This window comes from Telopea speciosissima, chromosome 1 (assembly GCF_018873765.1).
Source record: "Telopea speciosissima isolate NSW1024214 ecotype Mountain lineage chromosome 1, Tspe_v1, whole genome shotgun sequence".
Classification (NCBI taxonomy): domain Eukaryota; kingdom Viridiplantae; phylum Streptophyta; class Magnoliopsida; order Proteales; family Proteaceae; genus Telopea; species Telopea speciosissima.
Window position 1 is genome coordinate 19468960 of NC_057916.1, and position 27988 is coordinate 19496947.

General features: G+C 39.0%; 2 protein-coding genes and 1 long non-coding RNA gene across 5 annotated transcripts; 1 reads left to right on the forward strand and 2 right to left on the reverse strand.

Moving 5' to 3' along the window:
* Positions 1 to 152: 152 nt before the first annotated feature.
* On the forward strand, positions 153 to 27936 carry LOC122641754 (probable inactive leucine-rich repeat receptor-like protein kinase At3g03770). 2 transcript variants are annotated; one of them, XM_043835054.1, is made up of 7 exons: positions 153 to 1555; positions 2284 to 2417; positions 3054 to 3294; positions 3742 to 3968; positions 10691 to 10700; positions 24644 to 24647; positions 27922 to 27936. In XM_043835054.1, the coding sequence occupies exons 1-4, from the start codon at positions 217 to 219 to the stop codon at positions 3960 to 3962; spliced, it is 1935 nt and encodes a 644-aa protein (XP_043690989.1). In that variant the 5' UTR covers positions 153 to 216; the 3' UTR covers positions 3963 to 3968; positions 10691 to 10700; positions 24644 to 24647; positions 27922 to 27936. The 2 variants fall into 2 exon arrangements, with proteins under 2 accessions (XP_043690989.1, XP_043690981.1); XM_043835046.1 differs by lacking the exons at positions 10691 to 10700; positions 24644 to 24647; positions 27922 to 27936 and adding exons at positions 4053 to 4105; positions 4569 to 4680; positions 5393 to 5832 and having other exon boundaries at positions 3742 to 3947.
* Positions 7807 to 22543, reverse strand: LOC122641774 (ubiquitin-conjugating enzyme E2 2). 2 transcript variants are annotated; one of them, XM_043835083.1, is made up of 6 exons: positions 22403 to 22543; positions 22140 to 22335; positions 21996 to 22021; positions 19016 to 19105; positions 18753 to 18841; positions 7807 to 7936 (listed from the first exon to the last, which is right to left on the reverse strand). In XM_043835083.1, the coding sequence occupies exons 2-6, from the start codon at positions 22262 to 22264 to the stop codon at positions 7808 to 7810; spliced, it is 459 nt and encodes a 152-aa protein (XP_043691018.1). In that variant the 5' UTR covers positions 22265 to 22335; positions 22403 to 22543; the 3' UTR covers position 7807. The 2 variants fall into 2 exon arrangements, with proteins under 2 accessions (XP_043691018.1, XP_043691011.1); XM_043835076.1 differs by having other exon boundaries at positions 22140 to 22340; positions 22408 to 22540.
* On the reverse strand, positions 19841 to 20362 carry LOC122641790. Its single transcript, XR_006329964.1, has 2 exons — positions 20051 to 20362; positions 19841 to 19993 (listed from the first exon to the last, which is right to left on the reverse strand). It is a non-coding gene; the product is annotated as an uncharacterized LOC122641790 (long non-coding RNA).
* Positions 27937 to 27988: the final 52 nt, after the last annotated feature.

Below are 27988 nucleotides of genomic sequence, written 5' to 3' on the forward strand. Positions count from 1 at the left end.
TTTCCTTTGACCTGTTTATTTCTGCACCGCGATTATTAACCTATTTATTTATGATGTGGCAGGCCTGTGTTCCTGGACTGCTGAGTTCCAGTAATGGAGATGCTCATAGCTTCAATGTTCTCTTTTAATGCGCCTTGGAATAGCTTTCGTTTTCAGTCTTAGATGGTCTTTATGTAGCCTGCTCAATCACTTGTTCATTTCACTGCTCTAGCGCTTATGGCTAAAGGAGTCTACCCTTCATACACTCTTGTTCTGTTCTTTGTTCTTCTTTCGTTTCGTTATTCAAATCAACTACAATCCTCTCATGCTCAGACCCTTCTCAGAATTCAGGGGCTTTTGAATTTTCCAGCCGTTTTAAGCAGCTGGAATGGCAACACAGACTTCTGCAACACCGACCCAAGTCCGAATCTAACTGTTGTCTGCTACGAAGATAGCATAACCCAACTGCATATAATTGGGAGGAGTGGGACTCCACCACTGCCTCGAAATTTCTCGATAGATTCTTTCTTAACCACACTTGTGAGGCTTCCGAGCTTAAAGGTCTTGTCTTTGGTGTCTCTCGGTTTATGGGGTCCGTTATCTGGTAAAATCTCTCGCCTTCCTTCACTGGAGATATTCAACATTAGTTCAAATTACTTTTCTGGTACAATTCCTCAAGAGATTTCGTCTATGGAGAAGCTACAAACGGTCATGCTAGACGATAATATGTTTACTGGCCATGTTCCTGATTGGTTTGGTGGCCTTCCAGTTTTAGCTGTTCTGAGTTTAAAGAAAAATTCTCTGAGTGGACCTCTACCGAAATCGTTAGGAACTATGGAGAATCTTCGAGTTCTTAACCTAGCAATGAATCGACTATCTGGAGCAGTTCCTGATCTTAGCAGTTTGACAAACCTTCAAGTGCTTGATTTGGGAGATAATTACTTGGGACCTCTGTTTCCTAGTCTGGGAAGCAAGATAGTCACGCTTGTACTTAGACACAACCGGTTTAGCTCTGGCATCCCTTCTGAAGTAAGCTCCTATTATCAGCTTCAACGGCTGGACATCTCTTTCAACAGATTTATGGGGCCATTCCCGCCTTCATTGTTATCTTTGCCTTCCATTACTTATCTGAATGTTGCGGAAAACAAGTTAACTGGATTGCTTTCTGTAAATATATCTTGCAATGCCGAGCTGATTTTTGTGGATTTGTCTTCTAATCTCTTAACTGGAAGTTTGCCGAAGTCTCTGCTGTCGGATTCTAAGAACAGAGTTGTTCTGTATTCTAGGAATTGTTTGGATACTGGAAATCAAAATCAGAATCCATATTCATTTTGCCGAAATGAAGCTTTAGCTGTGGGAATATTACCTCCGAAACAAAAGGAGCCAAGGAAAGCTGCTAAAGTAATTCTTTCATTAGGTGTAATCGGAGGGATTTTGGGCGGAGTTGTGCTTCTTGGTCTGATTTTCTTGGCTTATAGAAGAGTTCAAGCTAAGAAGATTACCAAAGTGCCTCCAACAAAATTAATAACAGTGAATGCATCAACTGGGTACACCTCAAAGCTGCTCTCTGATGCAAGTAAGTTCTTCATTTCATACTGTATGCTCATGGCTTGATAGGGTGAGAGGACGTTACAAAAGCTAATACATTCCAAATGTTAGAGATGCTTAACTAATCTGGAACCATGGCTTTTTGCTCCTTTTTTTAATACCTTTTCATGCTGCATATTGAGAAAGTATTTTCGATCTACCCCCCTGCCCCACTTTTGGGTGCAACATTTATCTTTTCTTTCACGGAGTTAACTTCTCAAGGTGAATATATAGAGCACTCCACTAGAAGTAGAAGACTGCATGCTGGCCTGAGAGAAAGCGGCCTCTCTCGGGAAACATGGCCCAATTTCTCTTCTTTCTTTTTGATTTCGGTTTTTCAACTTTACTTGATTACATGATGTCTCTCAGATATTAATTTCACAAATTGGTTCTGTTTTATTGTAGAAGCTTCATCAAATTCATACATCGGATGAGAAGTTAATGGATTTTCTTGACTTCTCATTTATTTCTGTTTTCTGATTGCCTTCTATGCAGTTATGTACTCTAGCTAGTTTTTGTTAAATTTTCAGTTTGAATATGCAAGAATGTATCTGGTTCAGCTCACAAAAGTTATGCAACTTGGACACAAATGAATGGCATTAGAGAAGCATACTGTTTAGAAATAGCAAAGACTGATTTCTGAATGCCATCTAGTTAATTGTTCCGTCTTATGTGCATGATGTTTTATATTAAAGACTTTTGCATGCTTGCCTGAAGGGTATATATCTCAAACAACAAAGCTGGGAGCACTTGGCCTCCCTGCTTATCGGACTTTCTCTTTGGAGGAGCTTGAAGAGGCTACACATAATTTTGATTCATCAACTTTCATGGATGAAGGTTCTCATGGTCAGGTATGTCATCCCTTGCTGTTGTTACCTGGTACTGAACTTCACTAATTGAAGCACTATCTGCCACTCCTTCTATTGATGTGCAAGACCTTATTTTTGTAATACAATTTGCAATGTTTCATAAAAATGATAAGTTGTCGGTGAATGTTACCGGGAAAGCATGTTAAATATCTTTGCACAACATGCCCATATATGATAAGAGACTATGCTAGCTCTGTTATTGGAAACCCAGAATATGATGATGTTAGATTTAAAAACACAAGGCAATATTTTTATGTTTGCTTTTATTCAACAGCCATCCATTTCTCTTTCTCTTTTTGTTTCTGGCAGATGTTTTACCCGTTACTGAGGATTGCATGCATCCACCCCTTATGTTGCTTGTACTTGCGTATATGAAAGTTCGCTTCTGATTCCTTTTTATTTTTTTACCTGCCCCTCTCCAAAAAAAAGAAAAAAAAAGATACCCATCCTCCTGGGTGAAGGTGCGATCAATCCCTATACCTCACCATAACCAGCTGAGGTCCTTACCCATATTTACTATTTTTGTTGAATTTTCATTCCTCAGATTCTACTGATGAATACGCATCAAATTTCTTGACTGAAACCTAACGATACATGTTTCCTCTGATATGATCTCAGATATACAGAGGTAGACTGAGTGATGATTCCCTCGTCACTATTAGATGCTTGAAATTGAAAAGGAGATACAGCACTCAGCACTTTATGCACAACATTGAACTGATTTCAAAACTCAGACATCGGCATTTGGTCAGTGCTCTCGGACACTGCTTTGAGTGCTATTTGGATGATTCAAGTGTCAGCAGAATATTCCTTGTCTTTGAATATGTATCAAACGGGACATTGAGAAGCCACCTCTCTGGTAAAAGGACTGGCCATGTATTACTACTATCAATTAACTGCATCTTGACAAATACTGAGTCAGGAAGGGGATTGGGGAAGACCTTCTTTTTCAATGTCAATTTTATTTGTAACATCTTGGGTGGTTGAACCCATTAATTTGCGGAGTCCATTATAATTTCTTATAGGTCAAAAGTTGACTGCAAATGATTTTGTTGATCATTCCTCGTTATCCTGATCATCCAAATAGTATGGTAGATCAGATTCTCAGTATCTCCAGATTTTCATTACACTTCTCTGGAGATCTCCTAGGATGAATCCTTTGATTAGAGAGCCTAATATCCATGCAGGTACACCAAGTAAACTGCATAGACAGGGAAGGCACCTTCCTCCTATCCTCCTATCCAGACTGGAGTATTCTCCTTTAATTTCATTTGTTGGTTTCTGCATCTCACAGTTCATTTTGCAGAGGGGTTTGCAGGACAAACACTTACATGGACACAAAGGATTGGAGCTGCTATTGGCGTAGCAAAGGGGATCCAATTCCTGCATATGGGAATTCTGCCTGGTGTATTTTCAAATAGTTTGAAAATAACAGATGTTCTGTTAGATCAGAGCCTTGTTGCCAAAATTAGCAGTTATAATCTGCCTTTATTGACAGAGAATATGGGGAAGGTGAAAAAGAAATAGCCTCCTCTTACCCCCCCCCCCAAAAAATGTCTTTTCTGGGGTTAATCAAATTTTGCTAGCATTTACAGTCTTCTCTGACAAATTTTGCAGGCTGACATGGGAGTTTCATCTAGTGGAGCAAAAGAACTTAGTGTTGCTGAAAGGTTTGCAATTGTTTCTTTTATATCTCAGTACACATGGAATATCCTGCTCAATATATAGATTGGTAGAGAGTTGTTTACTGATGGCATTTATGGCATCAAACTTCCAAATCCTCATATTGTATGATGAATGAAGGATGAGGTTTATACCAAAAATAAATAAAGGATGAGATAGAAAATTAGAATATATTTACCAAGATATGTAACTGTGGATGTATATTTACCCTCCACCATTGCTAGAATGAAGAGGACATAACTTTAGTACTCTTCTTTAAACTTTCTCAAAACAAAACAAACTCATCCTTCTCATAGTTTTCTCTTGATTCTTCTTCCTTCCAGGAAAAGTTTCACTTTGCTCCCTGAATGATAATTCTTGTGATCCATTATGTTTTGATCAAACTGAATATGGAGATTTTTTGCAGGATTTCCCTCACTAATTTGCTTCATTGATCTTCTCTCCCTGCAGCTCAAGACATGAGGATAAGGTTGATATCTTCAACTTCGGGGTAATCTTGATGGAAATCATTGTGGGAAGACCAATCACTTCCCAAGAAGAAGTAGATGTTTTAAAAGATCAGGTAGATGCCTCTTACTATCACCATTACCTTCCTTTTCTTCTTCCTTTCTTTTCCAGATTTTTTTCCACCATACTCATACCAGAGAATGGGAGATGGTACCCAGTGCTTTTAGTCTGGCCAAATTTTTTTCTCCTCTTTCACTTTTAGTGAGAAATGTTGGGTGTTCATTGGCCAAAATGCCAAGTTGGATGCCTCAATTAATCAACCAATGTCTAGGTGCGGACTGTGTGGTCCTCTCAAGAGAAAGTCCATCAAGATATTGCTGCATGAGCTTGCATTCCTTTTCTTTTAACTTTTCAAGAATGAATATGTTACGTCCTACAGTGTCATATGATGACATTGCCCCTTTTTCCTCATGAATTTCTTGTCTCTATTCTTCTTCCTGTATTCCCACAGCTCTCTTGAGTCTTGACTATCTACTCCTAACAGTGACACCAGATTACCTGCCATCTTTCTGATGCTGCCACGTAGAAATGAAAAAAAACATAATTAGTATGAAAGGCAAGGTCTAGGAATTTGCAAATACATGAATGCAGAAGCATCCTCCATTAAATCCTATAAAAAACTTAGTGAGTTGGATTTATGCTCTTATCCGGGTGTAGATCTTGATGGGCATATCTGGCTCCTTGGCTCAAACTTATTTTTCCCCCAGGGATGCATTCTTCATGCATAAAAATTCACAGATAATTTCTTCCTTTTCTTTTTAATGCAGTTACATGAAAGCATTATGGCTGATGATGCGGCTCGAAGGAGCATCATTGATCTAAAAGTACGCAAGGCATGCGTATACGAATCATTAAAGACAGTTACCGAAATATGTATCAGGTGTTTGTCCAAAGAACCTGCTGACAGACCTTCTGTTGACGATGTGCTATGGAATTTGCAGTTTGCTGCTCAAGTTCAAGACTCATGGAGAGGAGACTCCCAGAGCAGTGAAGGTTCACCAGTCTCGCCTTCCCAGCCGCCAGCCCTGCAGCTTGAATTCCAACAACAGCAACACTGACTTTCTAAATGCATTTTCCAAGCTATGGTCTCAATTGACCATGTCATCCCTCTATGTTGTTCGAAGCAGGGAACGGAGGGTTAGTTTATGTAAATCAAGGAATCTAGAAAGCCTGCCTTGAAAATGTTTTCAGGCAGGCTCACAATGATTTTCTCCTCCATAGGTAGTGATCTTCTTGTGAATCCGCTCCGATTCAGTCTCTTATATACGACCTTTTTAGACAACCTTTTGTCCACGGCTATAAACCCAGAATTGGACACGGGATAGGCCTTCATCAATTCTGATTCGAAATTGGTACTTTTGAAAATGGAGTCGGCAAGAAGTAAAAGTTTTCACGGATATTTAATTTTTTAGAGAGTTTATTTAAAAGTCTTGTAGATCTAGCTACAAGATGTAAGTTTCATGGTCGAGAATCAGGGGGCTGATCCCAGTTTGAATCAGCCAATTCCGCCAATCGCGATTTGAATATCATTCCGTGTTTGGGTGGGCACTAAAATTCATCTCTCTGAATATGCACTTCCATGTTTATGAATAGTGTCCACTGTTCATTGTTATATAACGTTTGCATGTGCTTTATAGCATGCCTCAACGGGCTATTTGTAACAATGGCTGCCATTTTTCCTAGTTTCTAGGGGCACTTCATGATAAAAATTCGTCACTGTTGTCATTCCTTCCGGCTTGAGAGAACTGTCGTTATATCCTAATCAAGGGAAGAGTGTCCATTTCTTGTTTATTGGATTCTGACACTTAGATGACAGTGTTGATGACAGTGTTCTTCAATTATTTCTGGGAGGCTTCCTGTAAGATGTTTTTGTTGGATCTCACAAGTAATGTGCATATTGCTTTTACCCCATCATCACAAGCCCATCCTAAACGATAGTGCAAAATCCAATACAATTAGGAGTAAGAGCTAAATCCATGATCCCCCATCAACCCCAATTTTTTACCACAATCGTTCAACCAGAATCGACCGATGTTGATTACGATTAACCCCAATTTTGTGCTTATTAAATTTGATCCGAGAGTTTAATAGATTTCAGCCGAATCCAATCACTTCTTAGTCAAATCCAGGACAATTCGAATTCGAATCAAATCAGAATTAATGGAAACCATTTCCATACCCAATTCCGAGTTCTTGTTCTCTACGCAATTGAAGACCCCCGACATTTTTTTATCATGACTACTACTGCAAAGACTCGCCAAATCATATGTTGAACGAGAGGAACTAGTTCTCTTCATATGCATTATCTGGGCTGAACCTGCAAACCAGTAAACACCAGTCAGGGACTACGGTAACAAGAGCACAGAGCCACTCCATCAGATCAATGGCAGGCTCTTGCTGCACATATTACCAATAATCATGATTCCCACAGATCACTGCTTAGGGTCCTCACATGTTACTCTCCATGACACCCGAACCAAGCCAGCCGAAGCGCGAGAAGGCAATATGCCAGAAAACAGATTTCCAATTCAACACTAAAAGGAACCTGTAAAGAGCACTGCTCTCTATCTGTTGTATCAATCACAATCAACAGAACTCATGAGTCAAAGTCTGCTCCAATACAGCAATAAAAGAGAACAAAATCAGCAAATGAAAACAGATCATTTGCGTAGTTACAAATAATATCACCATAACAAGGATAGAGGGAAGCACAAACATATTTGGTAAACAATGAGCTCTTAAATAACAGCAGTTGGCATTTGGAAAGCATACTTTGTTACACACTACAAGAGCTCTTCCATGATTCTCACACAACTATTTAGCTAACCCACTGGGAAAGGTCCACCAGTTCACCTACGACATCAAAGTTACCACAAACCTATTTCTATTTACACATGCTACAGGGACCTACATGAAATATTAATATTACATGAACCACAAAGGAGACAATCAGGAGAAAACAGAGGAATCTCAAGCAATTCCAGGAAAGCATAGTATAAAGGCAGAGAAGAATTCGAAAATAATAGTTGTCCAATAACAATGTAAGCAAGCATATCAAGTAGGTCATATGTGACCATTTGACTGAAGTCTTGCCAAACATAAGTTTCACTTCAAACCCACGTCCGAAACATAACTTTTCTGTTATACTTTAAAACATAACAGAGGTGGGTGGTTGTTGTTGTTCAGTCCGCTGTCCAGCTCTGCTCCACTATTTCACGCACTCTTCGGTTGTATTCCCGCTTGTTCTCACTGAACATCCGAGCTGCCTCAGAATTTGCAGGCGAGTTTGGGTTTGGGTCACACAGCAGGGACTGAGAAGCCACACACAATTATTTATTAGCACTTGTAACTCATTACGAGAGAGAGAATAATACTCATTACTCTGAGAGAGAGAGGGAAGATGAGAAGAAAAAAGAAATTTATTTATTTACATTCTTATAATACTTATTTATGGTATCTGTAACTCTTACTTTCTGGTGAAGAAAAAAGAATAAAGGAATTGCTACAAGTTAAACAAGCAAATGAGCAGCACAGTGGGAAATTTGAACTTTGTCTGATAATCAGCAAGATCATGCAATACTCCAGTACCACTTTTAATACTGTAGCTCAAAATCACAGGTACAGATAGTACTTTGGTTTCGGGTATGATAGCAATTATTAGCTTCTTGACAATTCCACACATCCTTTCTGAATGCCTACTTGGTCTACTTTTAAAAACAATTTGGTTTTCTGTGACAATATCCAATTGACAAAAAGGGAAATTATCAGCGTCACCCCCTGAGGTTTGCCAATATTTTAAGGCACCCACACGAAGCATTGAACTTATTAGCGGCTCCCCTGATTTAGAAAAAAAATTACACACACAAAACCTACCGTTAGTCAAGGGCTGTTAAGTAGTGATGTCAGCAGGTTAATTTTTTCTTAAACACAATGCTGCCCATTTATGACATGAAGTATCTATTCTACCCTTCCAATTAAAAGAATCAAATACCCTTCCTTGGCTCCTTCTTCCTCAACTGAATACCTCAACTGAGGAGAGAAACACCTCTGCCAGCCACTGTTTGCACTACGGCAACCTTGGCGTCAAACACCGAGGTAGGGAGAACTCCTTATTCCCCTAGACTTGACTGCCTTGGCGGAAGAACCACATACCCCTCCTTGGCTCCTTCCTCAACTGAGGAGAGAAATACCTCGGCTACCGTTTGCACTACGGCGACTCTCTCTCTCTCTCAGCTTCGGTTTTAAATTTTCTGAGATTTACTGAAATTGGAAAGACTTGCGTTTCTCACTTAGGTCAGAGAGAAGTTAAAAATCCATGCAGCCTTGCAGCAGAGAAATGCAAGAGACGACTTCCATAACGGCATGCTTGAACCCATCTCAAATCCCAGTTCATGAGCTTCAGAAAGTTCAACAGCAGTAGATCCCAAACCCTCAGATGCATCAGGTTCAGGGCTCTCACTATGATCAACCTTCTCAGGACGATTTCCTCGAGCATTCCTGGAACACTAGATTTGGGGAGGATTCGCTGATCAATCCATCTTGGGCATTCTCAATTTCCGGTGTTTTTTACCCTTCAAAGCAAGAGACAAGAACCAAGAACCAAGTGCCAAGAGGAGGAGAAATTCACTACCGAAGAACTTTTAAGAGGGAGGAGGGAGAACTGAGAAGAGCTTCGTTTTACTGTCTTTCCCTTTTTAAGAGTTTGAGAAGACTAGTGAATGATGGACAAACGCCAAGCAAAGAGAAGTGACTTTTAGAGAGAGAGAGAGAGAGGACTGTGTTTAAAATGTTTAATCCTGTAGGATCATTGCAGCTTTTTTCATCATGTAGGATCATACTTCACGGAAGCCCTAGCTCGTCAAATTTATTGATTGATTCCTCAGGAAAGTTTGGAATCGTCAATTTCAGACATCCTCCACATGCACTTCTATGAGACCTGCCCCTGTTTGAAATCCTCCCATTTCACGGCCAACCAAGCCATCCTGGAGGCCTTCGCCAGAAAAAAACAGAGTTCACATCATCGATTTCAGCATGAAACAAGAGATGCAGTGGTCGGCACTGATGCAGGCGCTGGCACTCCAACTAGGTAGTCCACCCACGCTTCGGTTGACTGGAATCGGCCCACCTCATCTAGACAACGACGCCTTGTAGCAAGTAGGGTGATTGTGGGCTGGGTTTTTTATGTTTTAGTGTAGCGGGTAATTTAGTAAATTGCATTTCATAGGTTAACCCCGTTAAAATCTGGGTAATGTTGATATTTCGATACTTCGTGTGGGTGCCTTAAAATATTGGCAAGCCTCAGGGGGTGGCACAGATAATTTCCCTCGACCAAAAAAACATAAGGCAGAACTGAATGAAGGTGAAGTGTAATATGACAGGTATAAGGTACACAGCCAGTTTCGAGATGATCACCAGAATTACTCAAGCAAATTAAATAATACATAACAAGCAATAAAGTCAGACATGGAAGCCAAGAATCTAAAATTCAATCACCAAAGCCTTCCAAGCAGAACCACTTTCCTCTCACTGCATTTGGATGACTCCCACCAAGGTTTTCAACTTTGTGGTGGATCCACCAGAGTCCAGATGCGTTCGAATGCATGGAGTCGATTTCAGAACGCATGACTTCCAACCATTTAACTACGCCAACATCCTTCAATGCCTCAGAGTATGTATGTGGGTCACTTTGAAGAGTAAAACACCATGTGGAACTCTTCCACCTTTTAATCATCTTCTGTAAGTTAGACGTGTGGGAGGTGTGATAGTCCTCCCACAAAGTCGAGGCACTTGGGGATATTCCGCTTTAGTGGAATCTCAACCAGAGGTTCTATGAGTATCATCGGCGCTTGGTCATTAAATACTTTTTCTATGACCACCAGATCCGATTGCCTAGCGATTAGATTCTCTTCCAAAAATGCTGCATTCTTACTATCACCTTCTGATCTACAAGGTCGGAGAAATAAAACCCTATAGTTGCTTCAAGGTATCCCAAGAAGTAGCATATGTTTGTCCAAGATTCCAACTTATCTGTTTGCTTCTTACGCACATGTACAATGCAGCCCCAAACCCTAACATGTTGTAGACTAGGCTTTCGTCTATACCACAACTTATAGGGCATTTATGGCATAGACTTAGTCGGAACCCTATTTACAACGTAAATGACAGTCTCTAAGGCAAACCCCCAAAACGGCGAAGGCAATTTGGAGCAACTAAGCATCGATCGAATCATATCCAATAAGGTTCAATTCCGTCTCTATAAGACATCGTTCTGCTGAGGTGTCCCTAGGGTTGTCAACTAAAATATAATCCCATCCTCCTTGAGATAGTCCCTAAAATCATCTGACGAGTACTCTCCTCCTAGATCTGATCTCAAAGCCTTGATACACTTACCCAGCTGCTTTTTAACCTTAGCTCCAAACTCTTTGAACTTTTCAAAGGTTTCAGACTTCTGGTGCATTAGGTAGGTGTATTCATAGCAAGAGTAATCGTCAATGAAGGTAATAGTATTGGTACCTAAATCTCGCTTGGACGTTTCTAGAACCACATACGTCAGAGTGAATCAACTCCAACAAATCTTCGGCCTATAGTCTATTATGTGATATCGTATAGTAGAGGAACTGCTACATAATAATCTACTAAAATTGGAAGTTTTTTGTTACACTTGTCATGTATGTATTGGTAATATTACATTTGGAACGTACTATTAACTAATCCATGGCATGGTGGGTGGAATCCTACCCTTCCATTTAGATTCACCCCTTGTGGTAGCATATAGAGTTAGCCACTATAGTTGGGAAGATCTCCTTTGGATAGAAATCTTGAGATATGAGATGTGAGCTCATATAACAAAAAAATTAGGGAGAGAAGTTGTGCATGGTCTTCTTTGATTTTGAATTAAAGCCTCTCCTAGAATCACCCCATAATGGGTGGCATGATTTTGGATTTGATGTAGACAAGTCACTTAGCCTTTATTTTAGTGGAAACAAGCTTTGGGTTGGGTCATATATGTATGGGGACTTTGATCCCATGGGTTTATTTTATAATTGGCCAATTTAATGAGCCTCAAATATGGGTAGAAAGTAGGAATATGGGATTTGCTTCATTAGTTTAGTTAGAGTCCTATTTTGAGTTTGTTTTCTTTATTATTTCATTTTCTTATTCAATTTAGGTTACCTTATTAGTTAAGGATAGGGTTAGGCCTTTCCTTTTTAGTGTCTAAGTCTATTTTTGAGTCTTCGATATAAGTTTGTAAGGGAGGCCAGCATTGTACACGAATTTAATTAATGAAATATTGGCTTTAGTCTATGTAAAAATCCTGAGATAGGTTGGGTGAGATGCCTAGGATGAGATAGTCATTCCCTCCCCCCCATCCCCCCCCCCCCATCCCCTTCCATCGGTTATTGAATCCAAACCCTAATTTTGTTCAAATAGAGTTCAAGAGCATAGTTGTTACGGCGGCTAGGCGAATCAAGATAGTCGAGGGGGCTAAAAAACAAGGCGACACCAGAAATCAAGGCGGGAGCAAGGCGCCTGGACTCCAAAGCATCGCCTAGGCGACACCTTGACAACTATGTTCAAGAATGCTACAAGCTGATTGGGATTTCTTTCAATTGATTGTCACATCGATTTCTTGAAGATTATCATATCAAGATCATTGCTGCTTCAGCAGGTTACAAATTTGTGGTTTTTTTTTATTTGTTACTTCAACCAAGTAAATTGTTCCCTCATTAGAGTTTCCATTTGTTGAGGAAACAATTATAAGTTTGTTTATATTTCAAATTTTAAAACTTTGTTTGACTTGTTCAATATCTTATCTAGCTGTTGTAACTAATCTACAACCAACTGTGCTTATCCACTTGTAACAGATAAAATTCAAATTTAAATGAAGTCTACATAGAACCAACACAACCCATAGAAGGGTATGCGAGATTCCACGGAATTCTATCTTCTCTATTGTTAACATGGTATCAGTCACTAAGTTCTGATCCTAGGTATTCAAATGGCCACCAGTTCATTGTCATCTTCTGTTTCTGCCCCAACCTCTTCAACGATGACTTCTTCAACTACTGTCCCTGCGTTTCAACATCACCTTACATTAAAGCTTACCTGCGACAACTTCCTCTTATGGAAAACCCAGCTTTTTCCTCTCTTGCGCAACCAGGATCTCGTAGGCTATATTGATGGCACTCTACAGTGCCCCACCAAAACAACAATTCCTGCAGGCACTACTGTTCCAATTCCCAATCCAGCCCTCTTTGAATGGGTCCACAAAGACCAGCTTGTTATGAGTTGGATAATCTCCAGCCTCTCTCCAGAAATTTTACCATATGTTGTTGGTCTCTCCACCGCAGCAGATGTCTGGCAAGCTCTTCAATCTGCGTTTGGATCTCTCTCTCAGACAAGTGTCTTGCAATTGCATATGCAGTTGCAAAATACATCTAAGGGGGACAAATATGTGACTACCTATTTGAGCAAAGTCAAGATCATCTCAGACCAACTCGCGGCAGCCAACATGCCGCTTGGAAATGCAGAACTCAATTCCATAGTATTCCGCAATCTTGGAGCCGATTTCAGTGATATTGTTGCTGCACTAGCTACAAAAACAGAACCTCTGAATTTTCATGATCTCCATCGTCTCCTTCTTAATCATGAACTTCGTCTGAAGAGTGCTCAAGTGCCAGTTGAGGCGCATCTCACACAACTCCCACCCAAATCCACTGCCACACCTTCAACTCCATTCAAATTTCCAAGCAATCCAATGCCTCAACCAACACCACCAATCATTGGTGCAACCAAAGCACTCATCGAAGGGAACGTTGCCAAATTTGCAACAAAACAATCACACGGCAAGTCGCTGCTTTTTCCGTTATGCAAATTCATCAAATAATGTTGCTGCTACATCTTCCCCTACTGCTAATATGGCTGGACTGTTGCCTACACCAACAATTCCAATGGCTGATTGGTTCCCTGACACTGTCGCTACACACCACGTGACACCAAATCTATCAAACCTGAAAATCCCTTATGCCTACAATGGTACTGATGCTCTCCGTGTAGGTAATGGTGTTGGATTGAATATTAGCAACATTGGTTCTTCCAAATTATTATCTCCCTCCAATAATTTATTTCATTTTTCCAATATCTTACATATCCCAAAAAATCAACAAAAATTTGTTATCTGTTCATCACTTCACCAAAGACAATAACTACTTCTTTGAATTTCATCCGTTTCATTTTGTTGTAAAGGATCAGGTGACCAAGCTGCCTCTGCTCCAAGGGCATCTTAAGGATGGTTTGTATCAACTAAAGGATCTTCAACCATCATCATCTCCATTTGCCAATAATGTCCAACTAAACGACCAAGCTACTGCAAAGTGCAGATGCATGGCACGCTCGGTTAGGTCATCCCCAACCTCAGACAGTCCGCAAATTGCTACATACACATTCATTGCCATGTTCATCATCCACCTTAAATAAATGCCCTTCATGTTTTCTTGGCAAGGCTCACAAGACGTCTTTACCCAGTACTGGCACAATAAGTGAAAGCCCACTTGATTTGATATTTAGTGATGTATGGGTGCCAGCACCTCACACTTCAACCACTAGACATCATTATTTTTTTAATATTTATTGATGATTTTTCAAAGTTTACTTGGTTCTACCCACTTACAAATCATTCTATGCTTTCTTCCATTTTTGAACAATTCAAAACCCTAGTAGAAAAACAATTTTCCCGTCCTATCAAAGCTTTTCAGTTAGATTGGGGTGGGGAATAGAAAATTGAATCAATATCTTCAAAAATGTGGGATTATTCACAGGGTTGCTTGTCCTCATACTCATGAACAAAAGGTGCGGCCGCGAGAAAAATTAGACATATTGTTGATCCGGGTTTTGTCATTACTTGCTCATGCATCAATACCCTTAAAATATTGGACCTATGTATTCGAAACCACAGTATTTTTTATAAATAGGCTCCCAACAGTGGTTCTCAATAACATTTCACCTTTCCAAACATTGTACAACACCCAACCAAATTATAAATTCCTCAAAGTTTTTGGTTTCACTGTCTTTCCTCTACTACGCTCATATAACTTAAACAAATTTGCACTTCGGTCTACACCTAGTGTTTTCTTGAGATACAGTCCATCACGTCTTGGATATTGTTGCCTAGATATTTCTACTGGTCACGCCATGCCAATTTCATTGAGGATTGTTTTCCCTTTGCTAACTTATTACCACCATCTCATACATGTGTCTTACCATCAATACCATGGCTGACCGTGACTTCAACTGATACATCACCATCAAGGGCTCTTAGATCTGTAACTAAACTGAAGTAAAAATCAAGCCGCACAGAGGAAGGGAGATCGAAAGAGAAAAGAGAGGAAAACTGGAACTTGAATATCATCCAGCTTCCCACACATGGTTTATATAATATGAGAATTACAACTAAAGAGATTAGTTTCCTAGAACTACTAGGAAAGTAAACTCAAAACTTAGAAACAAGAAAGGAAACTAAACAGAGTCAAACTAGAAACAGGAATAAAGCCAAAACGATAACTCCCTACTCTCTCAATATCGTGTAGGGTCTATGGAGAACCATAGACTCTCACACCTACAAAAACTAACACTCCCCCTCAAGCTGGAGCATATATATCACCCATGCCCAGCTTGGTACAACCACTGGCCGAAACAGAGCTTCGGTAAAAAGATTGCCAAGTTGATTAGCAGACGAAACAAACGGAGTAGAGATCAACTTTTGTAACACAGCGGTGCAAACGAAGTGACAATCAACCTCAACATGCTTTGTTCTTTCATGAAATGAATTCAGCCTCTCCTTCTCACCTACACAAGCTCACTCCTTCCCTTAAAGTGAACGTGTGTGAAAAGCTTAGGGTTTTAGAAAAACACAAGTATGAGGTAAGTATGACATGATGGTGGTGGTGGCCGACGACAATGGGAACGTGTTGCTACCATGGTGGGAAGAACACTTCGTAGAAAGGTTAAGATCACACGGAGGAAAAATTCATCAAGTCTTCCCACTCATCATATCATTAGATCAACCCTTGAATGGTTCAAAACAAATTCCTTTAAGTGGTTGTTCAAATCCCATGGTTCATTATGTAAATCATTTAACTCAAACTTACCCTAATCAATCTAATTCCAAGTATGAAATACGATGCGTGGAAGACAATCTTCTTGTGTTTTTTCCGCCCGTGTCTAGACATGCACGTCAGGAAATGGTTGGACACAGCCTCTAGAAAAACATTGGAAAAAGACACAAACTCAAAGTTCTAAAAAAAAAAAAAAAAGGATTATTAGGAATCAAGGAAAAACTAAATAGCTAGCCACGATAGAGCACTCTTCATCATGTTATAGCACCATGGGATCATGTCTAATAGTTTTGGTTGTAGTTAGTTGTTATATCTCTTTAGTAGTTTCCTTTTGTAATTAGACTTAGGTGGTTATTTGTTTCTATTGTAATTAGTCTTACACACTTAGTAGGATCCCTACAGAGAGTTGGTTATTGGATAACATAAAGGAATAGCTAGCCACAATAGAGCACTCTTTCCCTCTTCTCCATCGCTCCATTGTGTTCTAGCACTCTCTCCCTGTCCCTCTTCTCTCTCTCTCCTTTCTTCTCTTCTCTTCTCTTCTTCTCCAGATTCTGGTTGGTAATCTCCGGTTTTGTCACACTGCATAAAAACTAAATCCCACTCACAGCAAGGAAGAAGCCAATATATTAAAATTCTAAGGGAAAATATCTACCCCCTCCCCTCTAAGTTTGCCTAATATCAATCCAGTACCCAAGTTTTGAAAAATATCTACCCCCTCCCCTACTTTATAAAGATTATATCAACCGTACTCTAACTGTTAAATGCTGTTAAAAAAAACAAGTGTAAAGACAAATTTACCCTTTTTAATATCTATTGAAAGCATGTCTTTCTCCTTTGCTTATGAAAAGACTGTATTACCCTTTTATGTTGAGTTAAAAGGCAAAAGCCAAATCGAGAGAGAAAAGGGGGAGAAAGAAGACAAGCCACCAACATTCCAACATTGAACACTTGTCCTTCTTTTGATTACAGAAATCTTTCTCTTCTCTGTGCGTTGTTTCTTCTTCTTCTTCTTCTGCCAGCACCACCATCATCGCCACCGCTGCTGCTGCCGTTGCCGCTGCTGCTGCCACTACCGATCCACCACCACTAGCACCACCACCACCGCCGAAACCCATTCAGCTCTTGCAGCTGAAAGAAGAGGCATCTACTTCCTCCAAATCTCCAATGATCAGCTCAACCAAACCAGCTTAGAGATCTTGCTTTCCATTCGAGCAACACAAAGTGAATGCTCTCTGTTTTTTCCAGAAATAAAATCGAGAGAGAAAAGGGGGAGAAAGAAGACAAGCCACCAACATTCCAACATTTAACACTTGAATCCATAATAATTAGTAGTTATATATTCCCTTAATTAGTAATCTTTTAAAAACTGAATTAGAAATCCCAAATCTGAAACACTCACTCCCTCTATTTCGTCTTTCTTCCCTTTCTCTTCACAACATCTCTGCTTCTTCATCCTCTCCCTAGCTAGACTCTTCCAATGCTCTCTGCACCCTGCAAACGCCACACCTACCCCCTACCCTGTTCTTCTCTCAATCAGTTAAATCTTTTCTCTTGTGTCGATTGACTCGGTTCTTCGGCGATCCGGTGGATGTGACGCGCTTACGATTATCATTGAGACAGGTAACTACAAAAAAACCATCGAATTGGTTTCCCAGGAGAGGAAAAAAGAAATAAAAGCTTCTCCCTTGTCCTTGTTTTTAGTCTCTCTATCTTACCAGGTTCATTATTTGATTTCTGAATCAAATTTAAGGAGGTTTCCTGTGATTTAGTTTTGTGTCCATCACTATTCCGATCACAAATCTTCAAATCTTGGAATTGCTTTTGTGTGTGCCCAACCCCAAACGATTCCGCTGATTGGTAGATATCAAGCTATAATTTTGTTATTTCAACCAAATTCTTCCTTCTCTTTGTCTTCTCTCCCTTCTATAGTTTCTAACAATTTCACTTCTTTTTCGGTTTGTTGCAGGTTTTATAACCTTCTTCTTCTCCGTCCGGCTGGAAAGGAGGCTTCCCATATTGAAATATTCAGATTCTTCCTCTTGAATCGCCAGAATCTCCTTGATAGGATCTTCATATCCCACACCAGAATATTGAAGATTGATTTACATGGAGTCGCCTCTGATCTTAAATCTCGCAACGAATTCCAATAGATCCATAGAGTCCAGAAGGAAGAAGAAGAAACTCTCGAACCCAAGGCAGAGCCAGAACCAGAACCGAATGAGATGGAATTCCCCAACCGAACAACAGAATTTTTCACTGCACCTGAGCCCCTGTCGATCTCTTCTTCTGTTTCAAGTTAAATCCAATGACGCTGACTCCTCGTCGCTTCGATGGGTTGTCGCCGGCGACGGCCGCCACCCTCTGTATCCTCCTCTTGAATTTCAACTTGAGACGGCTCTTCAGGATAGCTCTGCTCCACCTCGTTCGTCCCTTGGCCGCTATGGCTAAAGCCCTGTAGGCTGCTTCACGCACAGCACGGCCGCCCCGTGTGATAGATTCCGCATGAGAAGGAGAATTAGAAGAGGAAGGAGCGGCAGCCGGTGCTTCGAGTGAAGGATTGGAGGGGTAAAAATGGAATTAAGAAAAATTAAGGGTAATTTGGGGTTTAGATAAATTGGCCCTGTCCACGTCATCAATTAATGGTAGATTTTAACGGTTAGGGTACGGTTGATATAATCTTTATAAAGTAGGGGAGGGGGTAGATATTTTTTAAAACTTGGGTACTGGCTTGATATTAGGCAAATTTAGAGGGGAGGGGGAAGATATTTTCCCAAATTCTAAAGAAATTCTAAAAATTCCTAATGACTGATCAATTCCCACTTCCCACTCAAGAGAATAAATTTTAAATCATAATTTTGTACAAAACCACTAAACATTGTGAATTTATTAAAAAAATACACGAGCAACATATTGAAAGATATCTATAAAAAAAACATGTTGAAAGTTTGACATATAACATCACTGGTTATTTCCTACCCTAAAATATATAAAGGATTGCAATAAGTCCAACCTGAATAGAAGTCAATATAGCTGCAACATCATAAATAGGACTCCACTGATTCTGTAAAATATCCAAGCAAATACTTCCATCTGCATAAACTGGTCAAATCCATAAAAACTTTGTCAGAGCCCAGAGAATTACTCCATTTCAGATAAACCACATGCCTGCCCAAAGCCAAAAAAGCTTCTAAGCGGGAAGGCAGCATGTTGGTAGTTAATCATCTATTTGGACAATGAACAGAAAACAACACTTCAGGTCAAGATTTGACATACTGTTTGGATGAAACATCCGTGAAACAAATCGAACCGTAGGAGGCTTATTAGGGTAATCCTCAGAGAACTGCAGCGTCAATTTAAACGTACCTGAGAGAACTCAAAAAGACTTAGATGCACAAAATTGACAGGAGATATTGCAAAAGGAAGACAAACCATGTACCCAACCCACCCCACCCCACCCCCAAAAAACCAAGATGTAAAATAAATAGTACCAAACCAAACATCACCATAGCAGCTACAGGTATTGTTTTATGGGAACTCCTATTCACTTCAAACTTAAACTTCAATACATCATACAAGGCCAAGAACAAAAATATGAAATAAAAGGTCCAATCAACATATTACAAAATTGCTCCTCCTATTTTCAGGAAGGCGTAATTTTGGGGAATAAACCAGTTCAAATATTTACATAAAAAGTAAAACTAGAGCTATAGAACTACAAGTTTTTGGCAGTTTGACATCTTGAAAGGGACTATGAAACTCGGTCATGCAATTGAACTTTAAGAATCCCTTTCAGTCCATGTTGCACACGAGGGTGAAGAATAAAGAAAAGTCTTGGCCTCACAAAAGCTCCTACACATAGAGCACCAAGAAACCAGCATGGTGTAGTACCTATGACTGCAGATCTGTTCCAGAAACAATTCAATGGAACTGTTCTAAGATTCCCAGCACCAAACAAAAATCACAGATTCTGAGTTCAAGAAACCTAACACAACCATAGTTCTCTACAAGAAGAAAATATTTCATAAACAAAAGACAGCAATCCTGAAGAACATAATCCAGAAGATAACCGAAATCAGCAATGGAAATCCAACACAATCGTGGTTTGGAATCTCAATTTTGATCTAGGCCCAATCTCTGCTCAGAACAGATTTTCTTTCTTAAAGAACAAGTTCATCAAAAATTACAACTGAACAAGTGAAATAAGGGAGAGAAATGTTCAATTTGAAACTTTCATACCCCGATTTCATCATTCTTCCTATTTCATCTCTAGTACTTATGTACCTTCCATTTTTTCTCCCTCCCTCTGACTTTATTATTCTTTTAATTTGAAGGGATTGTGTTTATGCTTCCTCCGGTAAAGATTCCATTCCAGTCAAGAGTTTAAAATTTAAAGCATCGGTATTGGTGGCAGCATTGTGAGCCAGTTTAAAGGGTCCAGATCAGCTGCAGACCCAGTACCGGAAACACCCTGAAGCAATCTGGCCAGGAAGTAGAACACCCATTGATAGGTAATCATGTAAATACAAGGGCATCTTTGTAAATACAAGGAATTGTTGAAGGTGTTTTAGTAAATGCACAGTGGGATTATTTGGGAGTACTGGCCGTACAAACCGTCAAGACTGCACTAGGCCTCGGGTAAATCAAGCTCAGTTTTAGAGACAACTCATTGATACTTATGGATATGCTGGAAAATAAATAAACAGGTACAAAACTCTTAGGGAGCTTATTTGAATATAAATACTAGAAAATGAGGGAAAATACTTGCTTGAGATCATATCTCACTACAAATAAGGTGTAAATAATGCAAGTTCTATTCTAATGACATATATCATGGATTTAATTATCAATGGATGAATAAAAATAAGAACAATATGGGAAAGCAATAAAGTTGAAATTAATCGAGGTTCTCAAAAGTGAAGGTGAAAATGGTAAGTGTTTTAAGCCTTTTTAGTTAGACACTGAACTTTTGTGTTGCTTTGTGTCATTTGCATCGTTCCTTGTTCTTTGTATTGAAATGACCAGTAATTTTGAAACTTTTGTTCACATGTTGGTATCATACTGTCAGGTAGTTGAATATATATGGACATTATAACATTGTTTCCAGTTCCTTTAAAGCAGATCGACATCTCAACATTCTGAAAACTTAGTTGGCATTTAAAACCCTGATAAGACGGTACTGGGCATGTTTCATGGTCCATTTAATAATCATAGAGACAAAAACAACAACAACAACAACACCTTATCCCAATTAAATGGGGTCGGCTACATGGATCCTTGCTCTCCAATCAGCTCTATTCGAAGTCATACAAGATACGAGGCCTAAGCTATGCATGTCTTTCCTCACCACTATAGCCTTATCCCAACTAAATGGGGTCAGATACATGGATCCTTGTCTCCAATCAGCTTTATTCAAAGTCATACATTATACAAGGCCTAACCTATGCATGTTTTTCTAGGGTTATTTTAGGCCTGTCCATGTCTCTTTTAGTTCCTTCAATCTGAACCAAAACACTTCTCCGTACTGGAGCATCCCAAGGCCTCCGTTGAACATGTCCAGGCCACCTCAAACGACTCTCTCGTAGCTTATCATGTATCGGAGCTACTCCCAACTCAGCTCTAATATGGTCATTCCCTACTTTATCCTTCCTAGTTTTGCCACACATCCATCTCAACACCTTCATCTTTGCTACACTTAGTTTATCTATATGACGCTTCTTAACTGCCCAACATTCCGCACCATACAAATCGTAGAGACAAAAACACAGGCCAATAAATCTAAACTGCCAAAAATGCCCCATTTGAACATCTAAGACTTATCAAAGAAGATAAGAAAATAAAGGATACAAACACCGGACAATTCCCCTTCCCCAAGTTTAGGAAGCTGCTTAACCTTACTGTAATTTGAGAGATCCCAGTAGCATTTACAATCATAAAAAATCCCCCCCCCCCCGAAAAGAGTCAATTGCAATACAACAAAGAAAAACAGAAAAAGATTAACACCTAGACCTCATAAATCATAAGTAGCCGGAAAACACTGAAAACCTGTCAACCCCCTAACAAGCATAATCATAAAGCACATTCATGCACAAGAAGATAGATAACCCAAAAAAAAAGCCTTTATGGGTATGTAAACAATTAACTCACAATTGTGAACAGCTCAAAAACAAGTCTTAAATCTAGTTTAGACAGCCAAACTCTAGATATATTTTATAAGGAAAAAAAGGAGGCATCAAGGATTAAAATAATCACTTACCTCCATCCCAAGGGGTATCATCAGGTCTGCAGGTCAAAACCAAATCACATAATTCCAATAACCATCAAATGAACTTGGCAAAATAATAAAAGGTAGAAACAGATGAATCCAAAGTAAGATTATAATTAGAAAAAGAAGAAATACCCAAAAATCACAGCATTCCACAACATGATATTATTGTCCTGAGGAGCTCCACTGATCCCCGCAGGTGGATCTTGCTGCAACCTTTTGAAATCCCTCATCAGCCTCTTCCTCGCCGGTGTCGACATCGATCCCTTCCTTCGTCGGAAATTCAAATACTTTTTCCTGCTGGAATTTAGGGTTTCCGATACAGAGAGAGAGAGAGTTGGGGGGAGGGGACGGGGACGAGGACGAGAAAGCAACTGAGAGAAATCTAGAAAATCCAAAGACAAAACCTAAGCCAAGTGGGTGGGGTTTTGCTTATAAGTTTTTTAATGGGTCATTGCTCTTCCGCGTGCTTTCGCTCCTCTCTGCAAAAGACCCAAATCGCCATGGCCACCGAGAATTTGAGGGCCTTTTTATAGAAGAATGCTCGTAGTACCCATATTAGTATTCCTTTTTTTTTTTTTTGTGTGTGGTAAATGTATTCCTTTTCCTTTTTGTCTCCCTATAATATGTATTAACTAATTAATTACTTCATCATTACCCAAAAAATAATAATAATTACTTCATTAGCTAAGGAGATCTGTCACTGATTGGGTTTCTTGTGCAATTTTTACATTTGGATTCCCCCCTACAACTAAAAAATTGAACCTCAAAGTGTGGGATGTTCAAGATTTCTCTCATCAATATTTACATTTGGATTCCCCCTACAACCTAGCATTACCAATGACTAATGACCAATGACCAATGGGAGGATGATATTTCCATTTTATATATATATATATATATTTAATTCATTTTTTTTTTTGTCAAAATGGGAATTTATTTAAAGTAAATCGAAGAGAATCTCCTAGTCAGAAGATCTACAATAAAAGAGGGTGGTTTAAGGGACCAGGATCCTTTGCAGTACCGGCGGGGCAGTGGTGTACATTCGACGGCACAACAGAGGCCAAGTGGCACACATGGCCTCTGTTGTGCCATCGGATGTGCATCACCGCCCTGTCGATATTGCAGAGGATTTTAATACTGGACTAAACCACCAAACTCGCTTACTCTAAATTTGGATGCACCCAAAGCTAGAAAATCTATTTCCACCAAAAAAAGAGGGTAGAAAATCTACATAAGCATTGGAAGCCTTGCTGATGAAACCAAAGTGAACAGAGAACAAGCAATTGATGAGAGATAGGGCATCCGAGATGCCCATCCAATGGTAGTGTGGGAAATATGGAAGTAAAGAAATACAAGGGTATTCCGTATGTCAGTCCCCTCTTTCAGTAGTTGAATATTAATGGTCAATGCAAATGTAAAAAAAAAAGATAAAAAGATGTATTGTCATTGATTTCTATCAACCCTTCAAATCATTCTATCATCTCATATGCAATTGTCTCTTCAAAGCCAAAAGTTTTGTGGGTCTAGAATAATTTACTCTCAATGAAGGACAAGGACCAGTCTTTGTTGCCTCAAATCACCTGTACCTAACTTCAATAATTGTTGGTGAAGCTTTAGCACTCAAGCTCGATCTGAAATCAGCTACTACAACTGGAGCTCATTGTGTTTTATTCTACAACCACCAGCAATAATCTCAACCAAAGCTTAGATTTTTTGTTCTTTCTTTTTTGTTAATGGGATTTTTCTGTTTGACATTTCTTAAGGTGTCAAATGATTTATTTATTTTTATTTTATTTTTTGTAAATGGTGTCAAATGATTTATAACCTTACTTCTTTTCTTCTTTTTTTTATCTTTTTAGTATAATACAGTTTTTTTCAATTAGGGTAATATTGTAATTTTACATGTATGCTCGAAAAATATACAAAACAATGACATATTTTGATAATGACACAATGACAACTCATTTTTAAAATTTGTTTGTAAAACTCTTTTAAATCCTTAAATTAAAACTTTTAGATAAAAACAAGGGACAACTAAATGAAGTTGTTAAGTTCTAAATATACATATAGAGGCGTTATTTAGACACTTCCTTTGTTAAAAGAGGAGAGAAGTTGCATGCCCAATAGTATTGTGAAAATGGTCATCGTGTTACCCTCACTAAGGATTGTGGGAGCCCTTGTTTCTTGAGGACCTCTGATCCATCGTGATTTAGTTTTTGCCCAATGTGGCTTAATAAATTTCCCCTCCAAGTTTTCTCGTTCATTTCCCTCACCACAAGACATTGATGAGGAAACCTATGTCAGAGTGATTTCAGCTGCCGTGTTAAACAGGCTTAGCCATGTAATATAAGTAATGTTTCCATTCCTAAAATCCTTTTCTCAGCTTATTTCACTAGTTAATAACTACTTAACTAGAAAGTAAATGAACGAATTGAGTGAATAATCACAACAAACCCATTAATCTTTGATTAATTGATTGTTGAAGTGTGGTGATTCTGGTAGCCCAACATCAACCTAATCAAAGCAATGGGGAGACACTTATAAGGGCTAAACAGCACCTTCAATGTTTAACAAGCATAAAGGCAGCATAAAGCCATATGTCAAATTTTAGAGTCTAATTCAATTAAGGGAAAGAGAGCGTTATCTGGTTGTGTGCGGTCCTGTGCCCAAACATAGGGTAACGTAAAAAAGACCATCATGCCCCTAGGGATTTTCACTTTCCTGGGGGCATGATGGTCATTTCACGCAGTCTGTGTCTGGTAATGTTCTTTCTCCCATCAATTAAACATCCCTTTTTGTATTTGCATATATATATATATATATTGTGTATTTCCATGCATGTGTACTAGTACTCTAGACACTACTATGTATTCTCCCAACTCTTTGTGGAAATAGACGATTTAGAATAATCAAAATATTAAAAAAAATGGTGGCTCAGGTTTATCTTATGATTTTCGAAAACATCATATTCCATTGTTACATGGATTAGGATCAATGTCACTTGTAGTGACATGCGAAGTCATTTCTGTGAAATTAGCAAAGAAGTAATGGATTACTCAAGTATGTGATCTTTAAAAATTACATATGATCGCAAACATGTACTTCGAGAATGATGTTGGCAAATCCAACCACTGGATAGATGGGTCAATTTCAAATTTATCATTTGTCAAAGGTAAAATATCATTCCCCTCCCCTCTATGTTTTCTTTAATATCAATTCAATACCTAAGTTTTGAAAAATATCATCTTCTCCTTTACTTTATGAAGGTACTATCAACTGTACCCTAACCGTTAAAAAAATCATTAATTGATGATGTGGACATGTCCAATTTTTCTAAAACCCCAGATTACCCTTAATATTTTTTAATTCCATTTTTACCCTCTCCAATCCCAAAATCCCTAAAAATCAAAACCCCCGTTCTTCTTCTTCTTCTTCCTCTGAAACTGAAGGTGACACTAACTAAACAGATCGTTGCAGCTCCGGATGGAGGGCCTTCTCAAGCCACGCCTCGGCATCTTCCATCATCCCGGAGCTGAGCCTGACCATTAAGATGCGGCACTCCGTCTCGTTGAGAGCTCCATCGCCGTCCGGATCTCCTTCCCTCACCATCTTCTTCTTCTTCTTCTTCCAGAACTCAACTGCCTTCACGATTTCTTATGTTTAGGTTATTGATACTGTTATTTGCTCCGAGTTTATATTGATCTCACATGTTTTTTATAGAGTTCAAAGATCAGCTATTCTTTTTAATGATAATCGAATGTAATCTGTAAATTTTTTTGAAATGCGGGGCTACAGAATAGTAGAAATAGTGGCAGATTTCAGATTTCTACAATTACTTCAGTGTTGACTGATGAGAAGATCAATTAGAGCTTAAAAGACTATTTTTTTTCTTCCGAGTTCAATTTTGGACGGTGGAATCCACGGTTGATTTCACGGAAACAGAATCTAATAGAAGGAGGTAATTAGTTCGGATAAGACTATTTTTGTTCCTGGATTCCAAAAATTGCATTGAAACTTTAATGTCTTTTCCAGATTAAAAACTGATCAATAAGTAGTCAACTGAGTTTAAGCTTTGTGATTCCAGGTTACAACCACAATATGATGTCATCTTTTGCTTCTTAATTCGGACGGACATGAAAAATCGGCATCCTTTTCAAACGAAACAACTTCCTTACAATTTATGTCCATAAACCAAAGTCCAGAAATATGAGGAATTGGATATCATTATTACCACCCTTCATCGTTTTTCACCCCAAATCAAAACCCCTTTTTTAGTTTCTGTATCTCCTTCTTCTTCTTCCTCACACCTGTAACATCAAAACGCGGAAGAACAGAGAGCTCCTCATCACCACTTTCCTCACGAAAAGGTGACAGAACCCGAGAAGAACACATCTCAGCTTCCAGCATTTTCTTAATAAAAGTTGATTCCTCTTCAGCATATAAATTAATCAAACCCGGTCGATCCGAAAAGGAATAATCCAGTGAACTTGACCCCATTAAACTTCTGAAAATCTAAATATGTCAAATTTTTGTAATTAGGAGATTGTGCAGGACAAAATCCATTGATTAGAGTCGGATAGCTGTGGATTTTCTTCTGATCTGTTTCCAGATTAACTTGCCTCACTGATCCATCAACCAAACTTCCGGGTAAAAAAAAACGATCTTGGCGGATAGATGACGATTTTCACGATGAAGCGTATATTTGGATAATTCTTCTCTTGTTCGCAGAGGAGGAAGAAGTAGAAGAAGAGGGGGTGATTTCGTCTTTTATTTGTTTTTTTAACAGCGTTAGTCACTTAGGGCACGGTTGATAGTAATTTTATAAAATAGGTAAGGGAAATGATATTTTCCAAAACTTGGGTACTGAATTGATGTTAAGAAAACCTTTTTCTTTTAGGGGTGAATGATATTAAGGAAACTTTGAGGGGAGGGGGATGATATTTTCCCTTCGTCAAATTCAATAATATTTCCTCTCATGTAATGGCATACCCCATCTAAGTCCATGCATCCTTTAATAGTCCCGCGCACATTCTTTTTATTCCTATATTTTTTTCAACGATCTGTTTTGCCACTAATTCAACTCAGATTGGGTTGAAATTTGACATGGGACAGAGACCTTGGGGTTAACCTACTCTCAAAATCAGGCTATTTTTTATACATTCGATTTCATTATTTAATTATTTATTTTTATTAATAAATGTTTAGTTTTTAATTCACTTATTATGTTTGGTATGCATTTTCTGAATACATTGTGAGTTACACATGCTGAAACCTGATTCTTATTTATTTTCTCACTGCAGAATCTATTATGCATGCCAAACACTTAACACGTGATGTATGTCGGGCCTGCTTGAACTTGATGTGATCTTAATCAAATTTTGGGCCCAAGCTTGGGTTTGGTCTGGACATGAGCTTTCCTAGGCCTTACCCGGGGTCCTGCCTGGGCCGGATTTTGATTGGCTGGGTTTGGCCCCAAAAGCGTAGGTTGTTAGTTTAGACCCACGATCAATCCAATCATGTCCTTCAGTAGAGAAAACTGGACCTACGCCTTAGAAAACTAAAAAGGAAGAAGATAATCACCATCTCCTTGTGGTCAAAGATCTTGACGAATAGCCTTCTTTTTTGAAAATGTTTTTAGTGTGGATGGTTGACCATCCAACTCAAAGTGAGTTGTGGCACCAGGATTTCTAAATTTATTTTCATGAAAAACAACATTAGCCAAATTCCCTACGATAAATGGATAAGGGGAGAGTTTTCTGTCCGGGAGCATGACCCTTACGTGCACAGAGTCAATGGGAGTGTGTGTGAAAATATCAATAGGGGCAGAATTTTCGCTTTCCATGAAGGGTGGGGTGATTAGTTCACAGGAGCTGTGTCTAGGCGTAGGAGCCATGCTCTTTACATAATCCATCCTTTTTTCTTGTAATGGATAATCGAAAAACCAAATTCGATTCGCATCTGTATCCGTTTAGGGACATTTG

What these genes read in the sequence shown, in the direction of transcription:
- LOC122641754 (XM_043835046.1), top strand. Translation starts at nt 217, where the DNA reads ATGGCTAAAGGAGTCTACCCTTCATACACTCTTGTTCTGTTCTTTGTT. An exon ending in AAAGCTGCTCTCTGATGCAA is followed by an intron (nt 1,556 to 2,283) that starts GTAAGTTCTTCA and finishes GCTTGCCTGAAG; the next exon opens with GGTATATATCTCAAACAACA. An exon ending in TAGATGTTTTAAAAGATCAG is followed by an intron (nt 4,681 to 5,392) that starts GTAGATGCCTCT and finishes TTTTTAATGCAG; the next exon opens with TTACATGAAAGCATTATGGC.
- LOC122641774 (XM_043835083.1), bottom strand. Translation starts at nt 22,264, where the DNA reads ATGTCGACACCGGCGAGGAAGAGGCTGATGAGGGATTTCAAAAGGTTG. An exon ending in TGATACCCCTTGGGATGGAG is followed by an intron (nt 19,106 to 21,995) that starts GTAAGTGATTAT and finishes GAGTTCTCTCAG; the next exon opens with GTACGTTTAAATTGACGCTG. An exon ending in CTATATTGACTTCTATTCAG is followed by an intron (nt 7,937 to 18,752) that starts GTTGGACTTATT and finishes GTGGCTTCTCAG; the next exon opens with TCCCTGCTGTGTGACCCAAA.